General features: G+C 46.8%; 1 protein-coding gene across 2 annotated transcripts in view; it reads right to left on the bottom strand.

Moving 5' to 3' along the window:
* Positions 1-11,486: 11,486 nt before the first annotated feature.
* Positions 11,487-23,288, bottom strand: part of XG (Xg glycoprotein (Xg blood group)) — a 35,571-nt gene continuing 23,769 nt past the window's right edge. The window contains exons 9-13 of one of the 2 annotated variants that reach the window (XM_042974645.1): positions 19,430-19,480; positions 17,533-17,574; positions 15,846-15,881; positions 14,615-14,731; positions 11,487-13,259 (exon numbers count right to left, since the gene is read on the bottom strand). In XM_042974645.1, coding sequence (XP_042830579.1) covers positions 13,243-13,259; positions 14,615-14,731; positions 15,846-15,881; positions 17,533-17,574; positions 19,430-19,480 — 263 coding nt within the window. In that variant the 3' untranslated portion in view covers positions 11,487-13,242. Of the gene's footprint in view, positions 13,260-14,614; positions 14,732-15,845; positions 15,882-17,532; positions 17,575-18,562; positions 19,242-19,429; positions 19,481-23,288 lie in introns of those variants that run through there. The other variant, XM_042974646.1, reaches the window with a different exon arrangement.

The following is a 23,288-nucleotide window of genomic DNA, read 5'->3' as shown; positions in this document are numbered from 1 at the left end:
CTTGGGCACTGTAGGGTGTGCAGAAGCTTCTCTGGTCTCCACCCATAAGTGCCAGTGGCACTTCCCTCCCCTCCCTCAGTTGTGACCACCACAAACAGCTGCACACATGGCCAACAGTCCCCTGAGGGGCAGAATCAGCACTAGGTAGTTAGCCATAGGGAGGGAGGAGGGGAGGGAGGGATGCATGGATGGATAGATAGATAATAGATATGATGGATGGATGGATGGATGGATGGATGGATCGATAGATAGACAATAGATAGGTACATACATATATATATATATGATGGATAGATGGATAGATACATACATAGAAGAGATGAATGGATAAATGGATTGACAGATGGATGGATAAGATTGATTGATTGATTCATTCATTGATTGGATGGATGGATGGATGGATGGACGGATCGATGGATGGATGAGTGGGTGGGTGGGTGGATGGATGGATGCATGGATGAATGGATTGATTGATAGATAATAGATAGATGGATACATACATACATATGATGGATGGATAGATAGATAGATAGATAGATAGATAACAGTTGTATAGATAGATGATGGATGATGCATGGATGAATGGATTGATCAATAGATAATAGATAGGTACATACATACATATGATGGATGGATGGATGGATGGATGGATGGATGGATGAGTGGGTGGGTGGGTGGATGGATGCATGGATGAATGGATTGATTGATAGATAATAGATAGATGGATACATACATACATATGATGGATGGATAGATAGATAGATAGATAGATAGATAGATAGATAGATAGATAACAGTTGTATAGATAGATGATGGATGATGCATGGATGAATGGATTGATCAATAGATAATAGATAGGTACATACATACATATGATGGATGGATGGATGGATAGATGGATGGATAGATGGATGGATGGATGGATGGATGGATGGATGGGTGGATGGATGAGTGGGTGGGTGGGTGGATGGATGGATGCATGCATGGATGAATGGATTGATTGATAGATAACAGATAGATGGATACATACATACATATGGATGGATAGATAGATAGATAGATAGATAGATAGATAACAGTTGTATAGATAGATGACGGATGATGCATGGATGAATGGATTGATCAATAGATAATAGATAGGTACATACATACATATGATGGATGGATGGATAGATAGATACATACATAGATACATAGAAGAGATGGATGGATAAATGGATTGATGGATGTATGGATAAGATTGATTGATTGATTCATTCATTGATATGATGCATGGATGATTGGACAGATGGATGGATGTATGCATGGATGGATGGATGGATACATAGATAGATAGATAATATATATGATGGATGGATGGATGCATGGATGAATGGATTGATCGACAGATAATAGATAGATACATACAGACAGACAGACATACAGACATACATACGTTGGATGGATAGATAGAGAATAGTTGGATAGATGACAGATGGATGGATGGGTGGACGGATCGATGCATTGATCGATAAATAATGGATAGATACATACATACATGCATACATACATATGATGGATGGATAGATACATAGGTAGATATGATGGATGGTTGGATATTTAGATGGGTAGACGAATGGAGTCTCTTGTCCCGAGGCAGGGTTTCTTGCCATCAGCACTGCTGACGTCTGGGGCTGGATGACTCTTTGACACGGGGCGTCCTGGGCACCGTGTTGCCCAGCGTCCCTCCCTGGTCTCCACCCACCATCTGCCAGGAGCCCCCTCACCCAGTTGTAAGAACTGAAAATGTCTCCAGACTTTGCCCCGAGGCCTCCGGGAACGAAATCACGCCTGGCTGAGAATGTCCGTCCTGCGGCAAGAGAGCCTTCTGGGTGGACGCCAGCTTGGGGCCGCACCAAGTAGAGCCGGCTGCCAGGCCCTGAAACCGGGGCGTCCCCGCCCCCGCGTCAGGCCACATCATGTGGGCGTTAGTCCCAGGGGTGCGTGCGCGCGGAACGAAGGCTCAGTGGGCACCGTGGGGGTCTGCGTGCGCAGTGGAGTCTGACCTGGCGCCTATCCTGAGTGTCCCCCCTGCGGCCCAGGCACATCCCCGTCCAAGCGGAGCACAAGCCTCTAGCTTTCCATTCACACGCACGTCACGGACCTCCGGGCCACTTACCAGGGGCCTCTGTGGCTTCTCCACGTGCCCAGCGTGCGCTGGGGTGGGGCGTCCTGCGCACAGCAGGGTCCACCCTGCGTCCTGGCCTCCACCCGCACAGGCCAGGGGCACCCGCCCACCGGCCTCCCAAGCCAGAGGCAGGAGCTAAGGGCAGGGGGGAGGGACGCCCTCTCCCTAGGAGCCTGAGGGGCAGGGAGGTCCGGCTGGAGCGCGCAGATGGCTTCTTGTCCTCCCTGCGCCAACCTTTCCCTGTGCTGAGTCGCACATAAGCGCTCCCAAAGGGAAGCTGGAATTCTGTGTCAGCCAGCTCTCAGAGGACCAGAAACGGGGCCAGGGGCTGGGTGGGCTTCCCCCCGCCCCCAAGCCATCCACCAAACGGGAGCCCTGGCTCTGCCCCCACCAGACAGCAAGAGCAACCCCTCCCCCTTGGCACCCCCCCCCCACCCACCCCGGGAAAATCTCAGGAATGCACACCCTCAGCGCTTCCCCCCGCCCGGAACCCTGAGGAACAGAAAACTGAGTCTGGGGGCCATGGGGTGCTGTGTGCGCACAAGCCCTCCAGATGCATCATCTAGGAGGGGGTCTGCTCTGCTTGCAGGGAGAGGCTGGGAGGGGGCTCCAGGAGGGGGTCAGCCTGATCCCTGGGGGAGGTGGGGAGGGGGCTACGGGACTGGGTCTGTTCTGACCCTTGGGAGAGGTGGGGAGGGGGCTCCAGGACGGGGCCTTTTCTGACCCCTGGGGAAGGCGGATGGGGGGCTCCAGGACGGGGTCAGCTCTGATCTGTGGGGGAGGGGGGAGGGGGCTGCAGGACGGAGTCAGCTTTGATCCCTGGGGGGGGGTGGGTGGGAGGGGGCTCCGGGACGGGGTCTGTTCTGACCCCTGGGGGAGGTGGGAGGGGGCTTGGGGACAGAGCCTTTTCTGATCCCTGGGGGAGGTGAGAGGGGGCTCCAGGAGGGGGTCAGCTCTGATCCCTGGGGGAGGTGGGAGGGGGCTCCGGGACAGGGTCTGTTCTGACCCCCGGGGGAGGTGGGAGGGGGCTCCAGGACGGGGTCAGCTCTGATCTGTTGGGGAGGGGGGAGGGGGCTGCAGGACGGAGTCAGCTTTGATCCCTGGGGGAGGTGGGAGGGGTTCCGGAAAGGGGTCTGTTCTGATCCCTGGGGGAAGTGGGAGGGGGCTCCAGGAGGGGGTCAGCTCTGATCCCTGGGGGAGGTGGGAGGGGGCTCTGGGACAGGGTCTGTTCTGACCCCCGGGGGAGGTGGGAGGGGGCTCCAGGACGGGGTCAGCTCTGATCTGTTGGGGAGGGGGGAGGGGGCTGCAGGACGGAGTCAGCTTTGATCCCTGGGGGAGGTGGGAGGGGTTCCGGAAAGGGGTCTGTTCTGATCCCTGGGGGAAGTGGGAGGGGGCTCCAGGAGGGGGTCAGCTCTGATCCCTGGGGGAGGTGGGAGGGGGCTCTGGGACAGGGTCTGTTCTGACCCCCGGGGGAGGTGGGAGGGGGCTCCAGGACGGGGTCAGTTCTGATCCCTGGGGAAGGTGGGGAGGGGGCTCCGGGATGCGGTCAGTCTGACCTCTGGGGGAGGTGGGAAGGGGCTCCAGGACAGGGTCTGTTCTGACCCCTGGGGAAGGTGGGGAGGGGGCCACTGGACCCTGGGGGCAGGAGAGGGTGGGCCAGGATGAAAGGCAGCGGGAAATGGCCAATCACTCGAGAGGTTTAGGAGAAGGTTCAGGAACCCCAGCAGCCGTCCTGTATCCTGAGACCCAGTACCCCCTGCCCCACTCCCCTGCCTGCCCCGTGGGACCCTTGCAGTCCTGAATTTGGGCCTGGAAACCAGGACAAAAGGCAGTGACCCCAGGGGAGCTGCCGGGCTCCTGGCCAGAGGGTGGGTCCATTTTTAACCCCCCAGCGGAAGGTGTGGTGTCCTCTGCTTTCCTGTGATAAGGCGGTTGCTGCGGGTTGCTGACTGCACAAGGGAGTCTGTATTCTCCCCAACGGAGCCCTGGGGAGAAAATGGAACTTTTTTTTTTTTAAGTTAATTTATTTATCTATCTTGAGAGAGAAGCAGAGCCGGTGAGCAGGGGAGGGGCAGAGAGAGAGGGACAGAGAGTCCCAGGCATCAGATCCCAATCCAGGCGGGGCTCCTATCCCCAACCTGGAGACCCTGACCTGAGCTGAGGTCAAGACTCTGAAGCTTAACCGCTTAACTGACCGAGCCACCCAGGCGCCCCGAGAATGTGACTTTCGTCCTACACCAGAAAAAGTATTGCAGACGTGAAGGACCTTACTTTTTTCTTCTTCTGGTTTCCTTTTGTATTAATCACTATGTGTCGGGATAGATTTCTAACCCAGAAGCTACAAAAACAAAAACAAAAACCCGCCAACCAGTGTGATTGTGCAACGCGCTTTTGAGACAAAGGCCAAATGAATTAACTTGAAAAACAAGCAAAAGGATGAGAAAAAATATGCCTATTACACGATGATTGCAATTGCAAATTAAACGACTGTAATTGTATATCCGTATTGTAGGACACGGTCATATCTAAAGAACTATAATTGCAAGTCGCTGGATAGAAAAAGAAATAATAATAATCAAAGGACTTATATCTACTGGTTAACTTTCAACCTCCATCCCTGCCCCGAGTCAAAAGCATAAAGGGATAAAAGATAAAACCGGAATGCAGATAGGAAATGGGTCTTAATTAGGGCTCCGGAGATTGGTGGGAGGCAGGCTGTGACAACTGGAGCTACGGCAGCCATCTTGTGCCATCAGTAAAACTGGCTAATGGGCTGCAAAAGCTGAGGTCACCAAACAGACAACTGGGCCACGGGAGGAAATTATTGAACCCTCAAGTTACCCCACCCCAGAGGCTCAAACCTCACTAGGTCTTCTTATGTGATAATATCTTTATGGTTTTATCCATTTCGAGATGGCTTTGTGTGGCTTCCACAGAAAAGCATCCAAATTCATACAATCTAGCAGAAGTTCTCAAGCCTTCTGGTCACAAGACTCCTTGATACTCTTACATTTTGAAATAATCTGTCATTGCCCGCTTTCCTACTGAAATAGAATACACATAGGTCCTGGCGTTCACTGTTCCCCATCACAACGTCATTTATTTTATGAATTCTAAATGGCTACCCGTTGACCAACGGATTCACCACTGGCTGGATGAAATAATCTATCATTGCCCATTTTCTAAATGGAAAATGTGTATGTGTAAAAATACATAAAACAGAGCAGGACTTAACTGAATTCATTAATAAAAGAAACGATGATGGGCCTTTGTGGTGGCAAAAAACGTCATTTTAAAAGAATCTTGGTCGGGGGTGCCTCGGTGGCTCATTCAGTTGGGCGTCTGACTTCAGCTCAGGACATGATCACACAGTTCATGAGTTTGAGCCCCGCGTTGGGCTCTGTGCTGACAGCTCGGAGCCTGGAACCTGCTTCTGATCCTGTGTCTCCCTCTCTCTGCCCCTCCCCCGTTCATGGTCTGTCTCTCTCTCTCCCTCTCTCTCAAAAATAAATAAATATTTAAAAAATTTAAAAAAAGATTCTCGGGGGGGTGCATGAATCATACATACCATTGTCTCTCTTTTGTGACTCCTTCTGAATTTTTATTGTTAAATTTAGCAAACACAAATAACCAACACGTCCTCTTTTATTGATGATTTCCTGACATGGTTGTGCACGTTGTTTTAAAAGGTTTTTAAGACTGTAGACCTAGGAAGAATATACAGAAAAAAATGAAATTTCTGAAGCTCTAAGACCTAGCTCTCCTTAAATATATTTTTACAAGCCATATACATATATATTAAAAATATATAAATATAAAATATATTCTATACATTATATTATATATCCCATATCTGTATATCTATATTATATTATTATATTATATATATTATATAAATAGGAGATATCTATATCTTATATATCCCATGTGTGTATATCTTATATATGTAAGATATATATAATGTCATATAAAATCTATATATCACATATTGTAATATAGATAATTGTATATTATATATGATATATATGATTACATATTATATATGATATGTATCAATATATATTATAAATCGCCTATATATCTGTCTATATTATATGTTTAATACATAATAATTATAATATATGTTTATATATGTTTATAACATAAACATATATAAACATAATATATAATTATATATTATATATGATATATATGATTACATATTATATATATGTATCAATAATATATTATAAATCACATATATATCTGTCTATATTATGTTTATTATGTAATAATTATAATATAATATGTGTTTATATATGTTTATAATATAAACATATATAAACATAATACATATAATTATATATGATATATATGATTACATATTATATATGATATGTATCAATAATATATACTATAAATCACATATATATCTGTCTATATTATGTTTATTATGTAATAATTATATGTTTATATGATGTGTTTATAATCTATAGATTATATATACCGTATATTTTCCTATACTAATTTATTAACAAATATAATAATGTATATGTATAATGCATATATAATTATATATACATAAAATATGTATCTTTTTCTCTTCACCAAAGCTCATTAGAATCACAAGACAACACAGGAGCCATCATCCACTAACCTACCTTATCTCCACGTGGAATTCTGCACCCCAACTTTTGTCCTCAGCCCCAAGGTCTCATTTGCGAGGGAACTTGATCGCATGGCATAAAGTCAGTGGCTCTGCACTGCACAACGTCCCTTCCACTCTGAACAAAGCCCTGAACTCTCTAAGGAGTCTGCAAGTGCATAATGTAAAACATAACCCTCTGGGGAGCCTGGGGACAGCAGCATTTGGTGTCTCGAAAAGCAATTATCACCTGCACCCAAATGCCTGACACAGCTGCAGAATCTCTCGCCTCACAGCCCGCAGGGAAGCTGTCCGCACCGTGGTTCGCAGCAGAGAGGCCAAGGAGATGAGGAAGATGTTACTTTTGCACAGTGCTCTTAGCAGGTGTATTTTGGGCACGTCCAGAAGTCCGATGCAGGCACAACAAGGCACCTGTATGCAAGGACCATCCCGTCAGAATTCCAGAAGAGAAGTCCTTCAAAGTGTCGGGAAGGAAAAATTCCTCCTCTACCCTTCAAGGCGTTCCAGCTGGTTCAGGAACTAAATCAACGTGAGACAGACTAACCAGAGGAGGAAAAAAACCAAAAACCAAAAACCAAAAAACTTCGAAGTTTTGTTACGTGTGCACAGAGGCCAATGAAATTGATACCCAAAGAAATGACCAACGCAGGCAGTTTTTATACGTTTTAGGTGAAGATGATACATTTGTGAGAGATGGACAAGATAAAAAACAAACAAACACACACACACAGATTTCAGGGGCTGTACTAGTAAGGAATTCTGAACAGAATTTGGGCTGAGGCAGATCAGAAAAAGGAAGGTTTGCATACACAGCTTTTTCAGCTTTAAAGCCCCAGTTTCTGATGATAAGGGTATCTTGTTACTTGTTAGTAAGGGAAGGTATTTTTCACACAGGAAACTTGTTTCTTGCTTTCAAGGGGACAGACGAGGGTCTGAGTGAACTTGCACTGGCCATGAATTAACTGACTTCTATTTAAATAATAGGTTTTGTTTCTTAAATTTGACATATGCGTGAAATCATATGGTATTTCTTTCTTTCTCTGACTTATTTCTCTTAGCATAATACACTCTAGATCCATTCACGTGGTTGCAAATGGCAAGATTTCATCTTTTTTTATGGCTGAATTATATTCCATTGTACGTACACATATATATCTCTAGACATACACAGATATACATATATCTAGATAGATAGATATAGTAATAAAACTTTCCAAATCAAGGGTCCCATCACTAGTTTATGAACAAAAAGAAGTAAATAATATTTTTTTGAAACAAAGCTAAAGCCAGGTTACTTATTTGTTTCAAGTAATTTGTTTGGCCATGTTTCTGACATTCTGACAAACAAACAAAAAATTCAAGGCCCGTGTGAAAGTGAATTAACATGTCCTGGAAAAGTTGATGGGTTCAGAGCAAGAATTAGCTTTCAGAGTCCCACATTACACGGCTCGAGGACAGAATAAGGATCCTGAAGAACTGTCCCAATGAGCAGAGCCCCCTTGGTGCAGGTTGGGGACCATGTGTCATCACTGCTTTGCAATACCGGATCGGAGCAAGTTTGACGGGCTCTGAAATCCACCCACCCTCCGTATCACATTCCAACATGACATTTCTCAGCCATCAAAAAGAAAGATCGGTGAGCTTTAAGGACAACCATCTCACACAAGGCAGCAAGAACAGACAGTCTGGGTGCAAGTCCCCATCTTCAGGGACACATAAATCTGATAAGACACCCAAGGATGCAAAGAAAAAGGAAGTAAACTCAATGAGCAAACAAACACAATGTCAATAAACACTTGCTCAAGATAGAGGTCATGGTGGTAGGGACGGGAGGTAGGGGTGTCCCTGGGATTGGGGACAAATGCATGAGTCCAGGCAGAGCTCTGGTGATGCATCATAAAGAAGAAATTTTAAGAAAATGATTAATGTGCTCTCATCAATGCTCAAATTCTCTGGAACAAAAAGCAACCCAAGGTACAGTGAATAGTCTGATGGAAGGTAAAATACCAGTGCACATGCAGATCCTGTTTACAAGTCTCCACAACAAGCAAGCTTCATGTAGCCAGAAAAAAAAAAAGGCAATTTGAAAGTCAGATTCTGTAATGTCAGCCCAATCATAAAGCTATTACTGAACCACATCTATCTATCTATCTATCTATCTATCTATCTATCCATCCATCCACCTATCTATCCATCCATCCACCCATCTATCTATCTAACCATCCATCATATGTATCTGTATATCTATTTACCTATCTACCCATCTTTCTATCCATCCATCATATCTATCTATCTATCTATCTACCTATCTTTCTATCTATCCATCATATCTATCTATCCATCCATCATATCTATCTATCTATCCATCCATTCACCCATCCATCATATCTATTTATCTATCTATCCATCCATCCATGCATCCATCCCCATCCGTTATATCTATGTCTATCTATCTATCTATCTATCTACCTACCTACCTACCTACCTATCTATCCATCCATCATATCTATCTATCTATCTATCTATCTATCTATCTATCTATCCATCCACTTATCCATCCATCCACCTATCTATCCAACCATTCATCATATGTATCTATCTATCTATTTACCTGTCTACCCATCTTTCTATCCATCCATCATATCTATCTATCTATCTATCCATCCACCCATCTTATCTATAGATATATGCATCATATCCATTTATCTGTCTATCCATCCATCATATCTATCTACCTATGTATCACCTATCTATCTATCCATCATCTATCTATCTATCCATCCTATCGATCCATCAAATATATATACATATTTATAGATACATATTTTTATATATCTTATATAGTATACATTGTATATATATTTATCTTATATAGTATGTGTTTTATATTTATATTTTATAGTATTTATATACATAAGTATATTCATATATAGTTATATACATGAATAGAAAAATATATTTTAAAAATAATATATTATAATATATTTTATATTTATATTTTATAGCACTTATATACTTAAGTGTATTCATATATATGTATACACATATAAATATATATTTTAAAAATAATATGTTATATATAATGATACATAAATTTATATGCACAAATATGTTGAGTATATATATTATATAATGCCTATATGTCATTACAAACTTGTATTGAATTATCACCATGATTACATTTATAGTGAACTTATGTGGAAAGAAGAGGGGAATCTTCCAGAGTCCCTGAAAACATCATCTGTGCGTGTCCAGCGGTGGACGCCGGCAGACTCCAAGCGAACACGCTTGTGGAGAGAGATCAGAGCTCGCCCGGGTGTGTTGTACAATTGTCCTACCACATGGTGCCCGTGTAAGGTGTGCACGGTGGCACGGGACACACTCCCACGTTGCCGCGTCTGTTTTGTGGCGAGGACGCCGAAGACGCGCGGGGTCCACAACTGGAAGCTTGTACCCTTTTATTAGTGGGGTCTGAGGGTCAGGACCACAGGAGAAGGGTCCCTCCGTGGAGACACCCCGGTCCTGGCACAGCAGCCGCGCCCCCAAATACACCCCAGATCTCTTCATTGCAGAAGGGGATCATCTGCAGGCACATAGAACTCTCCTGCAGCCTTAGAAATAGAGGTGGCACGCCATTGGCCAGAGCTGTCACATGACTATCGTAGCGTGCAAAGGGTTCTGGGAATTGTAGTTCGCCTGGGAAGCCTGGAGCCTGGCTAGGGCGCCGTTGATTCAGAAGAGGCACAAAGCAGGTTTGGTGGGGACAGCCTCTATTCTCGAACACTCTGTGTGTTTCATTAGTGTCCGCAGATTTGATTTCACGGTCTCATCTTCTAATCTGACTCTAAGAAATATCCTATATATTTCATTGAACCTCATTCTATTTATAATAAGAAAAAAAGGTTATTTGTATTTTTTTTTTTCACACATCTGCACCTGCAGACCTCACTCCCTACCGGGCACGGCTGGGACTGCTTGTGACACCTCAGCTCCTACACCCCCAGCATCCGGGCGAGGCACAGCCCCGTTATTACACCCACCCTTCAGGTGCAGTTCCTGCAGCCCAGAGAGGTCGCGCAGGCTGCCTGCAAGGTGCACAGGAAGTCACACATGTGGATGCAACATGTCGTGACCTGTGCGTGAGTTTCTCAGGGCCGCCACAACAGAGTCCCACGCACCCAGCAGCTGAAACAACCACACACGTTGATGCTCTCGCTCAGCTCTGGAGGCAAGAAGTCTGAGATCCAGGGGGGGCAGGGCCTGAGATCCAGGCGGGGCAGGGCCGCGCTCCCTGTGAACACTGTACGGGAGGGGCTGTTGCAGACTCCCCAGCTTCCGGTTCCCCTCTTTTCCTTTTTTTTTTTTTAAGTTTTTAAATTTATTTTTAATTTTTTAAATTAATTTATATATTTATTTTTTTTATCTATTTTTATTTTTTTATTATTTAATTTATTTTATTATTATTAAGAGACAGAGAGACACAGAGCGTGAGCAGGGGAGGGGGTGGAGAGAGGGGAGACACAGAATGTGAAGCAGGCTCCAGGCTCCGAGCTGTCAGCACAGAGCCCAACCCACCGACCGCGAGATCACGTCCTGAGCGGAAGTTGGATGCTTAACCGACTGAGCCACCCAGGCGCCCCATAATCCGTCTTATTCCAAGTGGTGCCAACCTCAACATTTCTGGGGGGAGGGGTGAAGGAAGGCCACCCAGTCCTCAGATACCTGCCAGGTCCCCCGGGATGGAGCGGAGACCATCTCAGACAGAACACACACCCAATGGACACATCACCAGGCCCAGGAGGGGATTTACTTGCCTTATGATTTTTATTTTCCAGTGCTGTTTCATCAACGTCGGTGGGAAACAAAGAAGACAGCCATCAACCTGGGGTTGATTCTTTTCTCCTTTTACATTTACTTTATTTTTTTTTTTTACATTTCTTTTACACGATAAAAATGTACTTATGGCAGTTACAGGAAACCGATGGACGTTCTGTCATCACGAATGCTTCCATTCCGTCCAGGAGTGTCTGTGACGGTGTGCATGTGTCTGTCTGTCCACACACACGCATACTTTTTATCAAGACTCAAAATAAACTCCTACCGAAACCCGCAGAAAAGAGTACAGAAAGAGTGTTGGGGCCACGAGGCTTTGTCCCTCGATGGGGACACTGGAGAAACGTGGACATTCCCATCCCGATAGCAACCAGACGGGAACCACGGCCATCTTGAAAGTGCTCCCATCACATATGAATCACATCACATCAAGAGCGTTAGCTGTAAATTCCCTTTTCTATTTGGGGAATTATTTCTAGGTCTTTCTGCATTCAAGTCCTCCCTGGAGACCTACCTCCCAGTCCATAACCATGAGCATGGTGCATACAACAATTTAGGACTTTCCTGGGCCCTCCTGATGAGTTCCGGATTGCAGTAACTGTCTTTATGTTCAGTGCTGATATTTAGGGCAAACTCCGAAAGTCCTATAAGCATTTACGTTAGTTGGATGAAACTCTCAATGAGCCCAAATCCTTCCTTTTTCCCAGCTTCCCCTAAAATGTCACTAAAATAGAAGCAAATACCTAGTATGCTTTTTAGATGCTTGAGGACTTAGAATTTTCTACTCCAGTAAAAAGGGGCGGAAAAAAGTAGAAACCAAGGAAAAGGATGCCATCGCCTTCAACACAGTTGCCTACAGACTATCACATGAAAAATAATACGGGAAGACTCAACAGGCACAAATCATGACTGCCGGCCCCAATTTTTCTCCCTTCCCAAAATACCGAAATCATAAGATTTCACAGGAAAAAAAGAGAAAAAGTCTGCACAGATTGCCCACGATGTCTTGCACATCGGGGAGTGTATGCACCAGCAAGTGGAAATGCCAGCCTTACTGTGTGCAAATAAGGGTTACATGGTCACGGCCAGCACTGAGCAGCGGGAATCCTGCTGTTCCAGCTGGAAGGGGGGGTGCTGGCTCCTTGAGGAAGACTTCCCATGGGTCAGGTTTCTCCCCAGAGCCCGCTGGAAACCCTCGGAGGGTCCCCCGAAACCCCCAGAAGGAGACAGCACCCCACAGCCCGAGACCCCTTATGCCTTTGCACCCCCGTTGTACTTTGGGACAATGTGTGCATCCTGCACCGTGAGGTAGTTCTGGGGAACCCACCACAGCCTCGCAATCTGGCCAAAGGAGTCATCGAACGTGCAGATCAGACCGTCTTCTTAGGACCCAAGGCTTGGCTAACTTATCTTTATAAACACCCCCCTCCCCCGTCCGGCAGATCGGAAATTCTTTGTCAGGCGGTCGGTCCCCTCCAGACGGAGATGCTTTAGGGTGGCGATGACGTCCGCAATGGAAGGAGCTGTCACGGGAGCAATACTCGGGGACCTCGTCTACACTGAGCTTCTCTCAAACAACCGCAGGATCCTGAAGCCGTCACACATGCTCTGGTTCTGTGAGGGAAGACGGGGAACACAGTGTCACCGCCAAGGACAAGAAAACTCCTCTGTGGCTTGATTTTCAAGTATTACCACCCTTTTTATGCTTTCCACTCTTGAGGGCTTTGAACACCCTCAACGAACAAGCCACTCTATCTTTTTGGTCACAGCTAATATTTTTTTAGGGATGTGGTTTTCTTAACCTTCAAAGTCTCTGATGCGGGTGCTTTCATTCCTTCCAGTTTACAAAATAAATGTGAATCGTGCTCAAACAACCCACTGTAAAGGCACGGGTGTCTGTCACCCTGTAAGTGGCAGCCCGACCCGATAACCGTGTCCCCACAAGCTGTGCTAGGCCAACTGTGGGGCTGCGGCACACATACAGTTCACGAGGTTGTGCACTGCACCGCATCCCACCTAGAGGGGCCAGTTCACCACATCGTGTGCACCCTTGCTTGTCTGAGGTCCCTAGTGTGAACAGAAGGTTACGCGTCCGACTTGGGCTCAGGTCACGATCTCACGGTTCGTGGGTTCCAGCCCCGCGTCGGGCTCTGTGCTGATGGCTCGGAGCCTGGAGCCTGCTTGGGATTCTGTGTCTCCCTCTCTCTCTGCCCCTCGGCCACTTACACTCTGTCTCTGTCTCTCTTTCTCTCTCTCAAAAATAAATAAACATTTAAAAAAATGAAAAAAATAAAATAAAACCCAGTTCGGCTTTACAGTCTTGCTTCTCCAACGCCCACATGTTGTTCATGGACTCGGTCCCCCTCTCCCACCCCCACCCCTGCCGGACTTTCTGGGGGGACCCGGGGACAGCGGAGACGCAGGCTGGCTGGTCCCAGCCTGCGTTTGGTCAATAGCCCGCATCCGCCAGCAGGGGGAGGCCCCGGGCAGGCTTTGGGGTTTTGACATCCCTTCTGGAAGGCTGGTTTTCACAGCGACCTTAGGGACAGGAAGGAGGGGAGGGCAGACCCTCCCTGCAAATCCCAGACCCCGTCACACGCAGGGGGCTCTCGGGACCCAAACTCAAGACACTGTCGCTTAAACTCGGAGCTGCTGTTTCCACAACAGAGGCCCCCGTGTCTGTCCCAGGACCCTCCCCGCAGAGATGTCCTCAGGGCCCTTCACTGACCACCTCTGCTCCCCAAGAACCGCCACCAGCCGGGCGCGTAATTCTCCAAACCCAGGAGCCTGTACCCAAAGTGGGACCAGAAAACCACGTGTGCTGGCTTCTCCCAAGTCCCCATGTGTCCCTCGCAAAAACCCCCAGTGAAAACCGTGTCCTCATGCCAGGGTGCTAGGCTGGCCGTCACCAGAAACAGCCCTGCTGAGTGACAGGCTCCGGAAGGAGCTTTCCAGCTCGAGACACTTGCCTCTTGTCCTGAAACAATTTCTCCTCCTGTTTCGTTGGAACCACCCCGTGGCAGCACCCACCAGCATGACCACCAACACGGACACGATGGGGGACACGATTTTCGCTATCGTGTTACCTGCCGGGTGGAGAGACCGAGAGGTTCTAGGAAACACCCCGCGAGAAAGCCGTTCGTGTTAAATGCCTCCACATTCTCACGTCCCGCCCTCCCTGCCCTCAACTCCGGACAAAAAAAATACATAGAATCCGAACGAGGAGCTAGAGGAAAGGGTTCTGCGCCTACCCCGCGTGGAGATCAGTAAGCACATCTTCCCCGTGCAGGACGTTCAAGATAGAACGGTGCCTGTGAGAGGCATTTGATTGGTTTTTCGTCTGCCTGTTGAATTTGACGGGTTTGTACCGTTTTCGAAGTAGAATGTTTATGCAGGCCAAAGAAAAAAATTTTTTTTTCTTCAACCAAAATGTGTCCTGACAGCCACAGGTCTGGACTCATTCACACCCCACAGGCTGACGCCTTCAAGGGAAGGTTACCGCACAGCTTTGGTTTCTCCCGTGCAGGACCTCGCGTGACAAAAGTCAACACTTGGAAAGAGAAGTCGTTGCCTGTGTGGACACCGACCCCCTGCGTCTTGTGTCAGGCCGGGTCGACCCCCTGGCGGGTCATAGGCAGGGATCCTTGGCCCCCATGGCACTTTGGCTTGGATATAGTCACCGGAGGGAAGCCTCGCGTGCCCGGACCCCACCCCAGCCTGCCATCGTCCCCCCCCCCTCTTGCCGCGGGACCCCATACATTCCGTGCAGCCGTGTGTCTGGGCCGGATGTTCGACGGTCCCCTGGACCGCACCCCTGCCCTGGGGCCGGCCGTGCGCTCTGGGGGCTTCACGAGGGCACAGCGCCCGTGCCCTCCTTCCTGTTCTCCTTCTCGGCCTCCCGAGCTGTGCGTTCAGCAAAGGACAGCCCTCGGTGGCACCGACACAGGCCCACGATCCCCACCGTGCCCTCGCGGCCACCAGGCATCCGGCGGCCTGGCGCGCGCCCTCCTTTCTCCTTCCCTGAACCCCCGGGGCGCTGACCGCCCCCCGAAGGCACACAGGGCTGTTCAGGACCTTCCTTCCCAATGTGAAGACGGCAGGTGCTGCCTCAAAGACCAGAGGCAGGGACCACGCGGGCCTCGCGCGCCCCGTGAGAGCGTGTTTTTATTAAAGACGCGGGGCGTGGCCCCGACCCGTTACCTTGCTGGTTGCCGTACGTGGAGTATCCGTCTCCGCCTGGAAGGGGAAGGGGAAGGGCACACGGTCATGAGTGTGTTCCGAGGCGCGTCCAGCCCCGGGCGCTGGGCTCGCGGGTCCAAGCGCCGCGCACGACAGGCCCCCATCGCGGGGAGCCTCCCGCTCCCAGGGAGGCGGGGACAGCCACAGGGGGAGCAGGTGTGCACGCCACACGACATGGTGAGGGGGGGCAGGCCGCGGTGGAGACACACGGGGGTGCAGGTTCCGTGTCAGGGGTCGGGGTACGTGCCCATGCACACATATGCAACAGATGTGAGCTTCCACTCACATTCATGCATGTGCACACACGAACCGATGTACGCACGCACAAGCACACACACGTGCATGCCTCCGCACGTGTACACTCCCACACACAGGACTACACACGTGCACACGCCCACCTCCACACATGGACACACACGTGGACGCCTACACACATGTACACACCCACACACATGCCTACACACGTGCACGTGCACACATCCACACATGTATACACACGTGAACTCCTCCACATAGGTACATAGCCACACACACACCTACACATGTGCACACACCACACACGTGCACACGCACACCTCCACACATACACACGCACACCTCCACACATGTACACACACATGCGTGCATGCCTCGGCACATGTACACGCCCACACACAGGCCTACACACGTGTACACGCCCACCACACACGTGCACACGCACACCTCCACACATGTAAATGCACACACAGGCTTACACACGTGTACACGCCCACCACACATGTGCACGTGCACACCTCCACACATGTACACACACATGTGCACGACTACATACATGTACACACCCACACAGATGCCTACACACGTGCACATACCTGCACACGGGCACACGCACACCCACATGTACACACGCACACCTCCGCACATGTACACACACACGTGCATGCCCCCACACATGTACATGCCCATCTACACACAGTGCAACGCACACCTCTACACATGTACATGCACACACATGCACACCTACATGCATGTACACACCCACACACATGCCTATACACGTGCACACACATCACACACAGGCACACGCAGACCTCCACATACGTACACACCCACACCCACATGTGCACACACAAGCCTCCACACATGTACACGCCCATCTACACACATGTGCACACACCTCCACACACGTACACGCGCACCACACAAGTGCACACGCACACCCACACACGCCTCCACACATGTACACGCCCATCTACACGCGTGTGCACGCACACCTCCACACATGGGCACATACCCACCCACACGTACACACGCACACCACACATGCACAAGCCCACATGCACACCAGACACATGCACACACACCTCCACACACACACGCACACGGCCACACATGTGCAAGAAACACTTGCACACGCACACTGCACACTACCGCAGACGCACATGCACGTACACACACAGACACATTACGAACTGTAAGCAGGGCTCACTTCCTTCCAAGAAAGGGAAACAACTTCGCTGACGAGAAAAGCACACGAGTTAGACCCAGCTGGTGACCTGGTGTCCACACAGGACACAATGCGACCCGCCCCCCGCCAGCGTGCAGTCGGTGTTAGTTCTCCCCGAGGACAGCCCGTCCTCGCACGGCGCGAACGAAACAATCCCTTTACCATAATTATTTCCGTAAGAGTTGGGTCTAGAACGCCCTCCTCCTGCGGGACAGAAAGAGCACGTGAACTGGAACCCCGGAAGTTTCTGGGGCGGCACCGAGAACAGCAGCACACCCGACCCAAGATGCCGCGTGAGGCTGGGGAGATGGCGAGGCCGCCCTCCCCGTGCAACCGAGGCCACGGCGTGGCCTCTGACCGCAGGGGACTGGAAGCTGAGGCCACACTGCACGGCCTTCGGCTCACGGGGCTCGGAACCCCTCACCCCAGAGGATCAGGGGCCCCATGTGATGATGATTGCCAAGTTTCAAAGAAAAAAATCTCTTTTCCGGGCACTTGGATGGCTCAGTCGGTTGGGCGTCCGACTTCGGCTCGGGTCATGATCTCACAGCTCGCGAGTTCAAGCCCCACGTCAGGCTCTGGGCTGACAGCTCGGAGCCTGGAACCCGCTTCAGATTCTGTGCCTCCCTCTCTTTCTGCCCCTGCCCCCGCTCATGCTCTGTCTCTTTGTCTCAAAAATAAACAAACATTGAAAACAATTTCTTAAAAACGGCATCTGCTTTTGGCCGACAATTTCCCATTGTGTTATGGGGACAGGGCCATCTACGGGGTGACGGATGTCTGTCCCTGTCAACTTTACTTTGTAAAACGGGCTGTAAACTATTATTTCCTCATCCCAAGGCTGCGGAGATTCACGGACCACATCTCCAAGAGGACCCCGACGCCTTGCAAATGCACCCATATCAGTCGCAACCCACCAGACCGTGACTCCATTCAGTTCTGATGCTGAAAGCCCGTAACCAATGACAAAGAGAAAAGTAAATTCATGCTTTGCCTTTGACTGGTAAATTGACGGGTGAACCAAATCAGAGGGACAAGTCTGCATTTATAAGCCCCAGGACGTCATGGGCAGAACAGGGACCCTGATTAACGACCTTGTATCACATCATAATGCGAATGTATCGCATCTCAAAATTGCTAAGGGAAGGGGGCGCCTGGGTGGCTCAGTCGGTTCAGCCTCTGACTTGGGCTCAGGTCGTGATCTCACGGTTCGTGGGCTCGACCCCCGCGTCCAGCTCTGTGGTGTCGAGGACCCTGCTTCCGCTCCCCTGTCTCTGTCCCTTGCTGCCTCTCTCCCACTCATGCTGTCTCTCAAAAATAAGTAAGCATTAAATTATTTAAGTTGCTAAGGAAGTAAATCTTAAAGGTTTTCATTTCAGAATAAAAAAAATAAATAAAATTTGTAACTATGCATCCCGCTGCGATGCGGGACCGGCGGACTTACAGTCCCAATAATTTTGCAACATGTCACCAATAGGGAACTGTTACTTTATACACATAGAATGAATACAATGTTTACGTGCATTGTGTCTCCAATAAAAAAAAGGAAAAAAAACAATCCGTAGCGTTTTCTTTTCCCAGCATGACATTTTGTCGTCAGTCTTCCCTTACAGAAGCAGACAACGGCTGAGAGTTTCAAGATCGCCCGCTTACTTTGAGATACACTCAGTGTAGACGAGACCCCCGTTACTTCCTGCTGTGGACACTTCCTTCCCTTCCTGCCAGGATCTGCCCGCCCAGAGTGTTTTCTGTTTGCAATGGTCAGCCGCTGAGCCGCGTAACAAAGATCACCGCACACACCGATTCACCGGCTGCTGTTCCCCTAGTGTGAGCTGCTCTGTTTCTCACTACCTGTGTGCACACCTGGGTCCCTGGAGGGCAGGAGGCAGGCCAGCCAGAGGGTCAGTGCAGACAGGGCTCCAAACCCCTCACACCAGCACAGAGCCAACACCCAAGACCGCAGGAAGAAATTGTTGTGGGGATGCAAACAGGAGCCCTGGAAATACGACACCCCCTCCCGCCGCCCTCGCCCTCCGAGGGGCCCAAGTGCTGGACGTACCATAGGCGTTTCCGTGGCCATCATTGTTGGGATAGTAGCCACCACCGCCAGCTGTGGGACAGAAGGCAGATTTCAGCTGCGCTCTGCTGGGACGCACAGGGTTGCAGCAGGCGTCTGCTTGGGTCGCTGGTGACGGCACCAAGCCATGCCCAGGAGTCACCCCAAAGGGAGCCCCATACGGCAGCCAAGAACAGGGGCCATGAGGGCACATCCCAGGGTGCCCCCAAAGTCACAGCTTTCTGTAGGAAAATTCATGCCCAGGCAGGCACCCCCACAGAAAGCTCTGTGCGGGGTGCCTGACGGGGCTCAGGCGGTTAAATATCAGACTTCGGCTCAGGTCATGATCTCCCGGTTTATGGGTTCGAGCCCCACGTCGGGCTCTGGGCTGACAGCTCGGAGCCTGGAGCCTGGAGCGTGGTTCAGATTTTGTGTCTCCCTGTCTCTCTGTCCCTACCCTGCTCACACACTCTCTCTCTCTCAAAAATAAACATTTGAAAAATTAACAAAAAAGAAAAAGGTTTGTGCCTTCAGAGGGCACGTACGTATCCTGATGGCACCAGATAAATGCAGGTGCATCCATCCATGTCCTGCAGAGACATCTGAGCAGGACCAGAGACCCAGACACAGGGTCACCGTTCTGAGAAGGAAGGCTGGGAAGGCGGTCCCCACCATCAGTGCTCTGTACCAAAGGCTACGCATTATTATCGTGTGATCATTACTGCAATAACGAGTCAAAGTTATTTGTTGGTGGCGTTCCAACATTGCAGAAAAGATGCGTGTGTGCATCCTGGTCGTCCAGATGACAAAGAGGCCCCTCCGCAAGGTATCGGGGAGAAGTCCTCACGTACCTCTTCTGGACACGCAGAACTCGACCCAGCAGAAACCTCACAGCCATGCACGAGAGCCTCATACGTTACCCGCTGGTGGACACAGCACCCATCTGTCTCACGGGGGGCATGTGCTTTTATTTACATATGAAAATGCCTATGAAGGGGGTCACTTTCCAGTCACACAGAAAACACTGCATGAAAGCTTTCTATGCACGTGTGTATGTGTGTGTGTGTGAGGGTGTGTGTGTGGATAAATACACACACATAGATATACACACAAATATACATATCTACATATGTAAAAGTAGATATACACATACACAGATATAGATATTATTTATCTGAAACTACTTATATAATGACACACATATAAAAATATACATATGTATGTATAAAGGTATATAAGTATACATAGAGATATACAAATAACTATATATAAAAATATACCTACAGATAAATATACATATACACAAATAAAGATATTATTTATCTAAAACTACATATATAATGATACACACACATAAAAGTATACATATGTATGGATAAAGGTATATAAGTATACATAGAGATATACAAATAACTATATATAAAAATATACCTATATATAACAGTATATATACACTCAAAATACATACACAGATATATAAAGCTGTGTACATGTCCATATATAAAGGTATGTATACACATATATAAAAATGCATCTATACACATGTATAAAGATATGTACAAAAGTAGTGATATAAAGTCTATCTATAATCATGCACATACAAATATATATACATAAATATAAAGATATATGGAAACACATACATAAAAGTATGTATACACACTGTATATAAACATGTATGTATTTATAAAAGGTGTATATGCAGAGATGTATAAATATGTACATACACATATAAATGTGTATATATAAATATATAAAAACGGATATATGATAAATATAAAGACATACAAATATGTGCATATGTATATAAAGGTACATATACAAAAAGATATATAAAGATATATTCATACATAAACGTGTTTATGTAAACATATGTAACACGATATATACATAAGTATAAATATATCAAAATATGTACATACATCTTATGTATGTACATATGTACATACATCTTATGTATATAAAGAAGTACATGTAAATATATATAAAGGAATATATACATAAAGAAAGATACAGGGACTTATGTATCCAGAGGTGTATATGTAAATATACATAAAGGGATAGATACATAAAGAAAGATACAGGGACTTATGTATCCAGAGGTGTATATGTAAATATACATAAATGGATATATATGTAAGGAAAGATACAGGGACTTATGTATCCAGAGGTGTATATGTAAATATACATAAAGGGATAGATACATAAAGAAAGATACAGGGACTTATGTATACACAGGTGTGTATGTAAATATACATAAAGGGATAGATAGTAAAGAAAGATACAAGGACTTATGTATCCAGAGGTGTATATGTAAATGTACATAAAGGGATATATACGTAAACAAAGTTACAGAAATTTATGTATCCAGAGGTGTATATGTAAATATGTGTAAAGGGATATATATGTAAAGAAAGACACAGGGATTTATGTTTCCAGAGGTGTCTATGTAAATATACATAAAGGGATATATACATAAAGAAAGATACAGGGACTTATGTATCCAGAGGTGTATATGTAAATATACATAAAGGGATAGATATGTAAGGAAAGATACAGGGACTTATGTATACACAGGTGTGTATGTAAATATACATAAAGGGATAGATATGTAAAGAAAGATACAGGGACTTATGTATCCAGAGGTGTGTATGTAAATATGCATAAAGGGATAGATACGTAAAGAAAGATACAGGGACCTATGTATACACAGCTGTGTATGTAAATATACATAAAGGGATAGATAGTAAAGAAAGATACAGGGACTTATGTATCCAGAGGTGTATATGTAAATGTACATAAAGGGATAGATACATAAAGAAAGATACAGGGATTTATGTATCCAGAGGTGTATATGTAAATATGCATAAAGGGATAGATACGTAAGGAAAGATACAGGGACTTATGTATCCAGAGGTGTATATGTAAATATACATAAATGGGTATATATGTAAAGAAAGATACAGAGACTTATGTATACACAGGTGTGTATGTAAATATACATAAAGGGATAGATACGTAAAGAAAAATACAGGGATTTATGTATCCAGAGGTGTATATGTAAATATGCATAAAGGGATAGATATGTAAAGAAAGATACAGGGACCTATGTATACACAGGTGTGTATGTAAATATACATAAAGGGATAGATAGTAAAGAAAGATACAAGGACTTATGTATCCAGAGGTGTATATGTAAATGTACATAAAGGGATAGATACATAAAGAAAGATACAGGGATTTATGTATCCAGAGGTGTATATGTAAATATACATAAAGGGATAGATATGTAAGGAAAGATACAGGGACTTATGTATACACAGGTGTGTATGTAAATATACATAAAGGGATAGATACGTAAGGAAAGATACAGGGACTTATGTATACACAGGTGTGTATGTAAATATACATAAAGGGATAGATACGTAAGGAAAGATACAGGGACTTATGTATACACAGGTGTGTATGTAAATATACATAAAGGGATAGATACGTAAGGAAAGATACAGGGACTTATGTATACACAGGTGTGTATGTAAATATGCATAAAGGGATAGATACGTAAAGAAAGATACAGGGACCTATGTATACACAAGTGTGTATGTAAATATACATAAAGGGATAGATAGTAAAGAAAGATACAGGGACTTATGTATCCAGAGGTGTATATGTAAATATACATAAAGGGATGGATACGTAAAGAAAGGTACAGGGACTTATGTATCCAGACGTGTGTATTTACATAAAGGGACGTGTGCATACATGCAGATTTGGAGAGACGTGCGTACATAAAGCCCTGCACACAAAGCGGTACGTGGATACGTGGACGTATGGAAGTGTATGCATAAAGGCCCGTATGCAC

This window comes from Panthera tigris, chromosome X (assembly GCF_018350195.1).
Source record: "Panthera tigris isolate Pti1 chromosome X, P.tigris_Pti1_mat1.1, whole genome shotgun sequence".
Taxonomy (NCBI): domain Eukaryota; kingdom Metazoa; phylum Chordata; class Mammalia; order Carnivora; family Felidae; genus Panthera; species Panthera tigris.
Note: the sequence above shows the minus strand (reverse complement) of the source record. Positions and strands in the feature narration are given on the sequence as shown.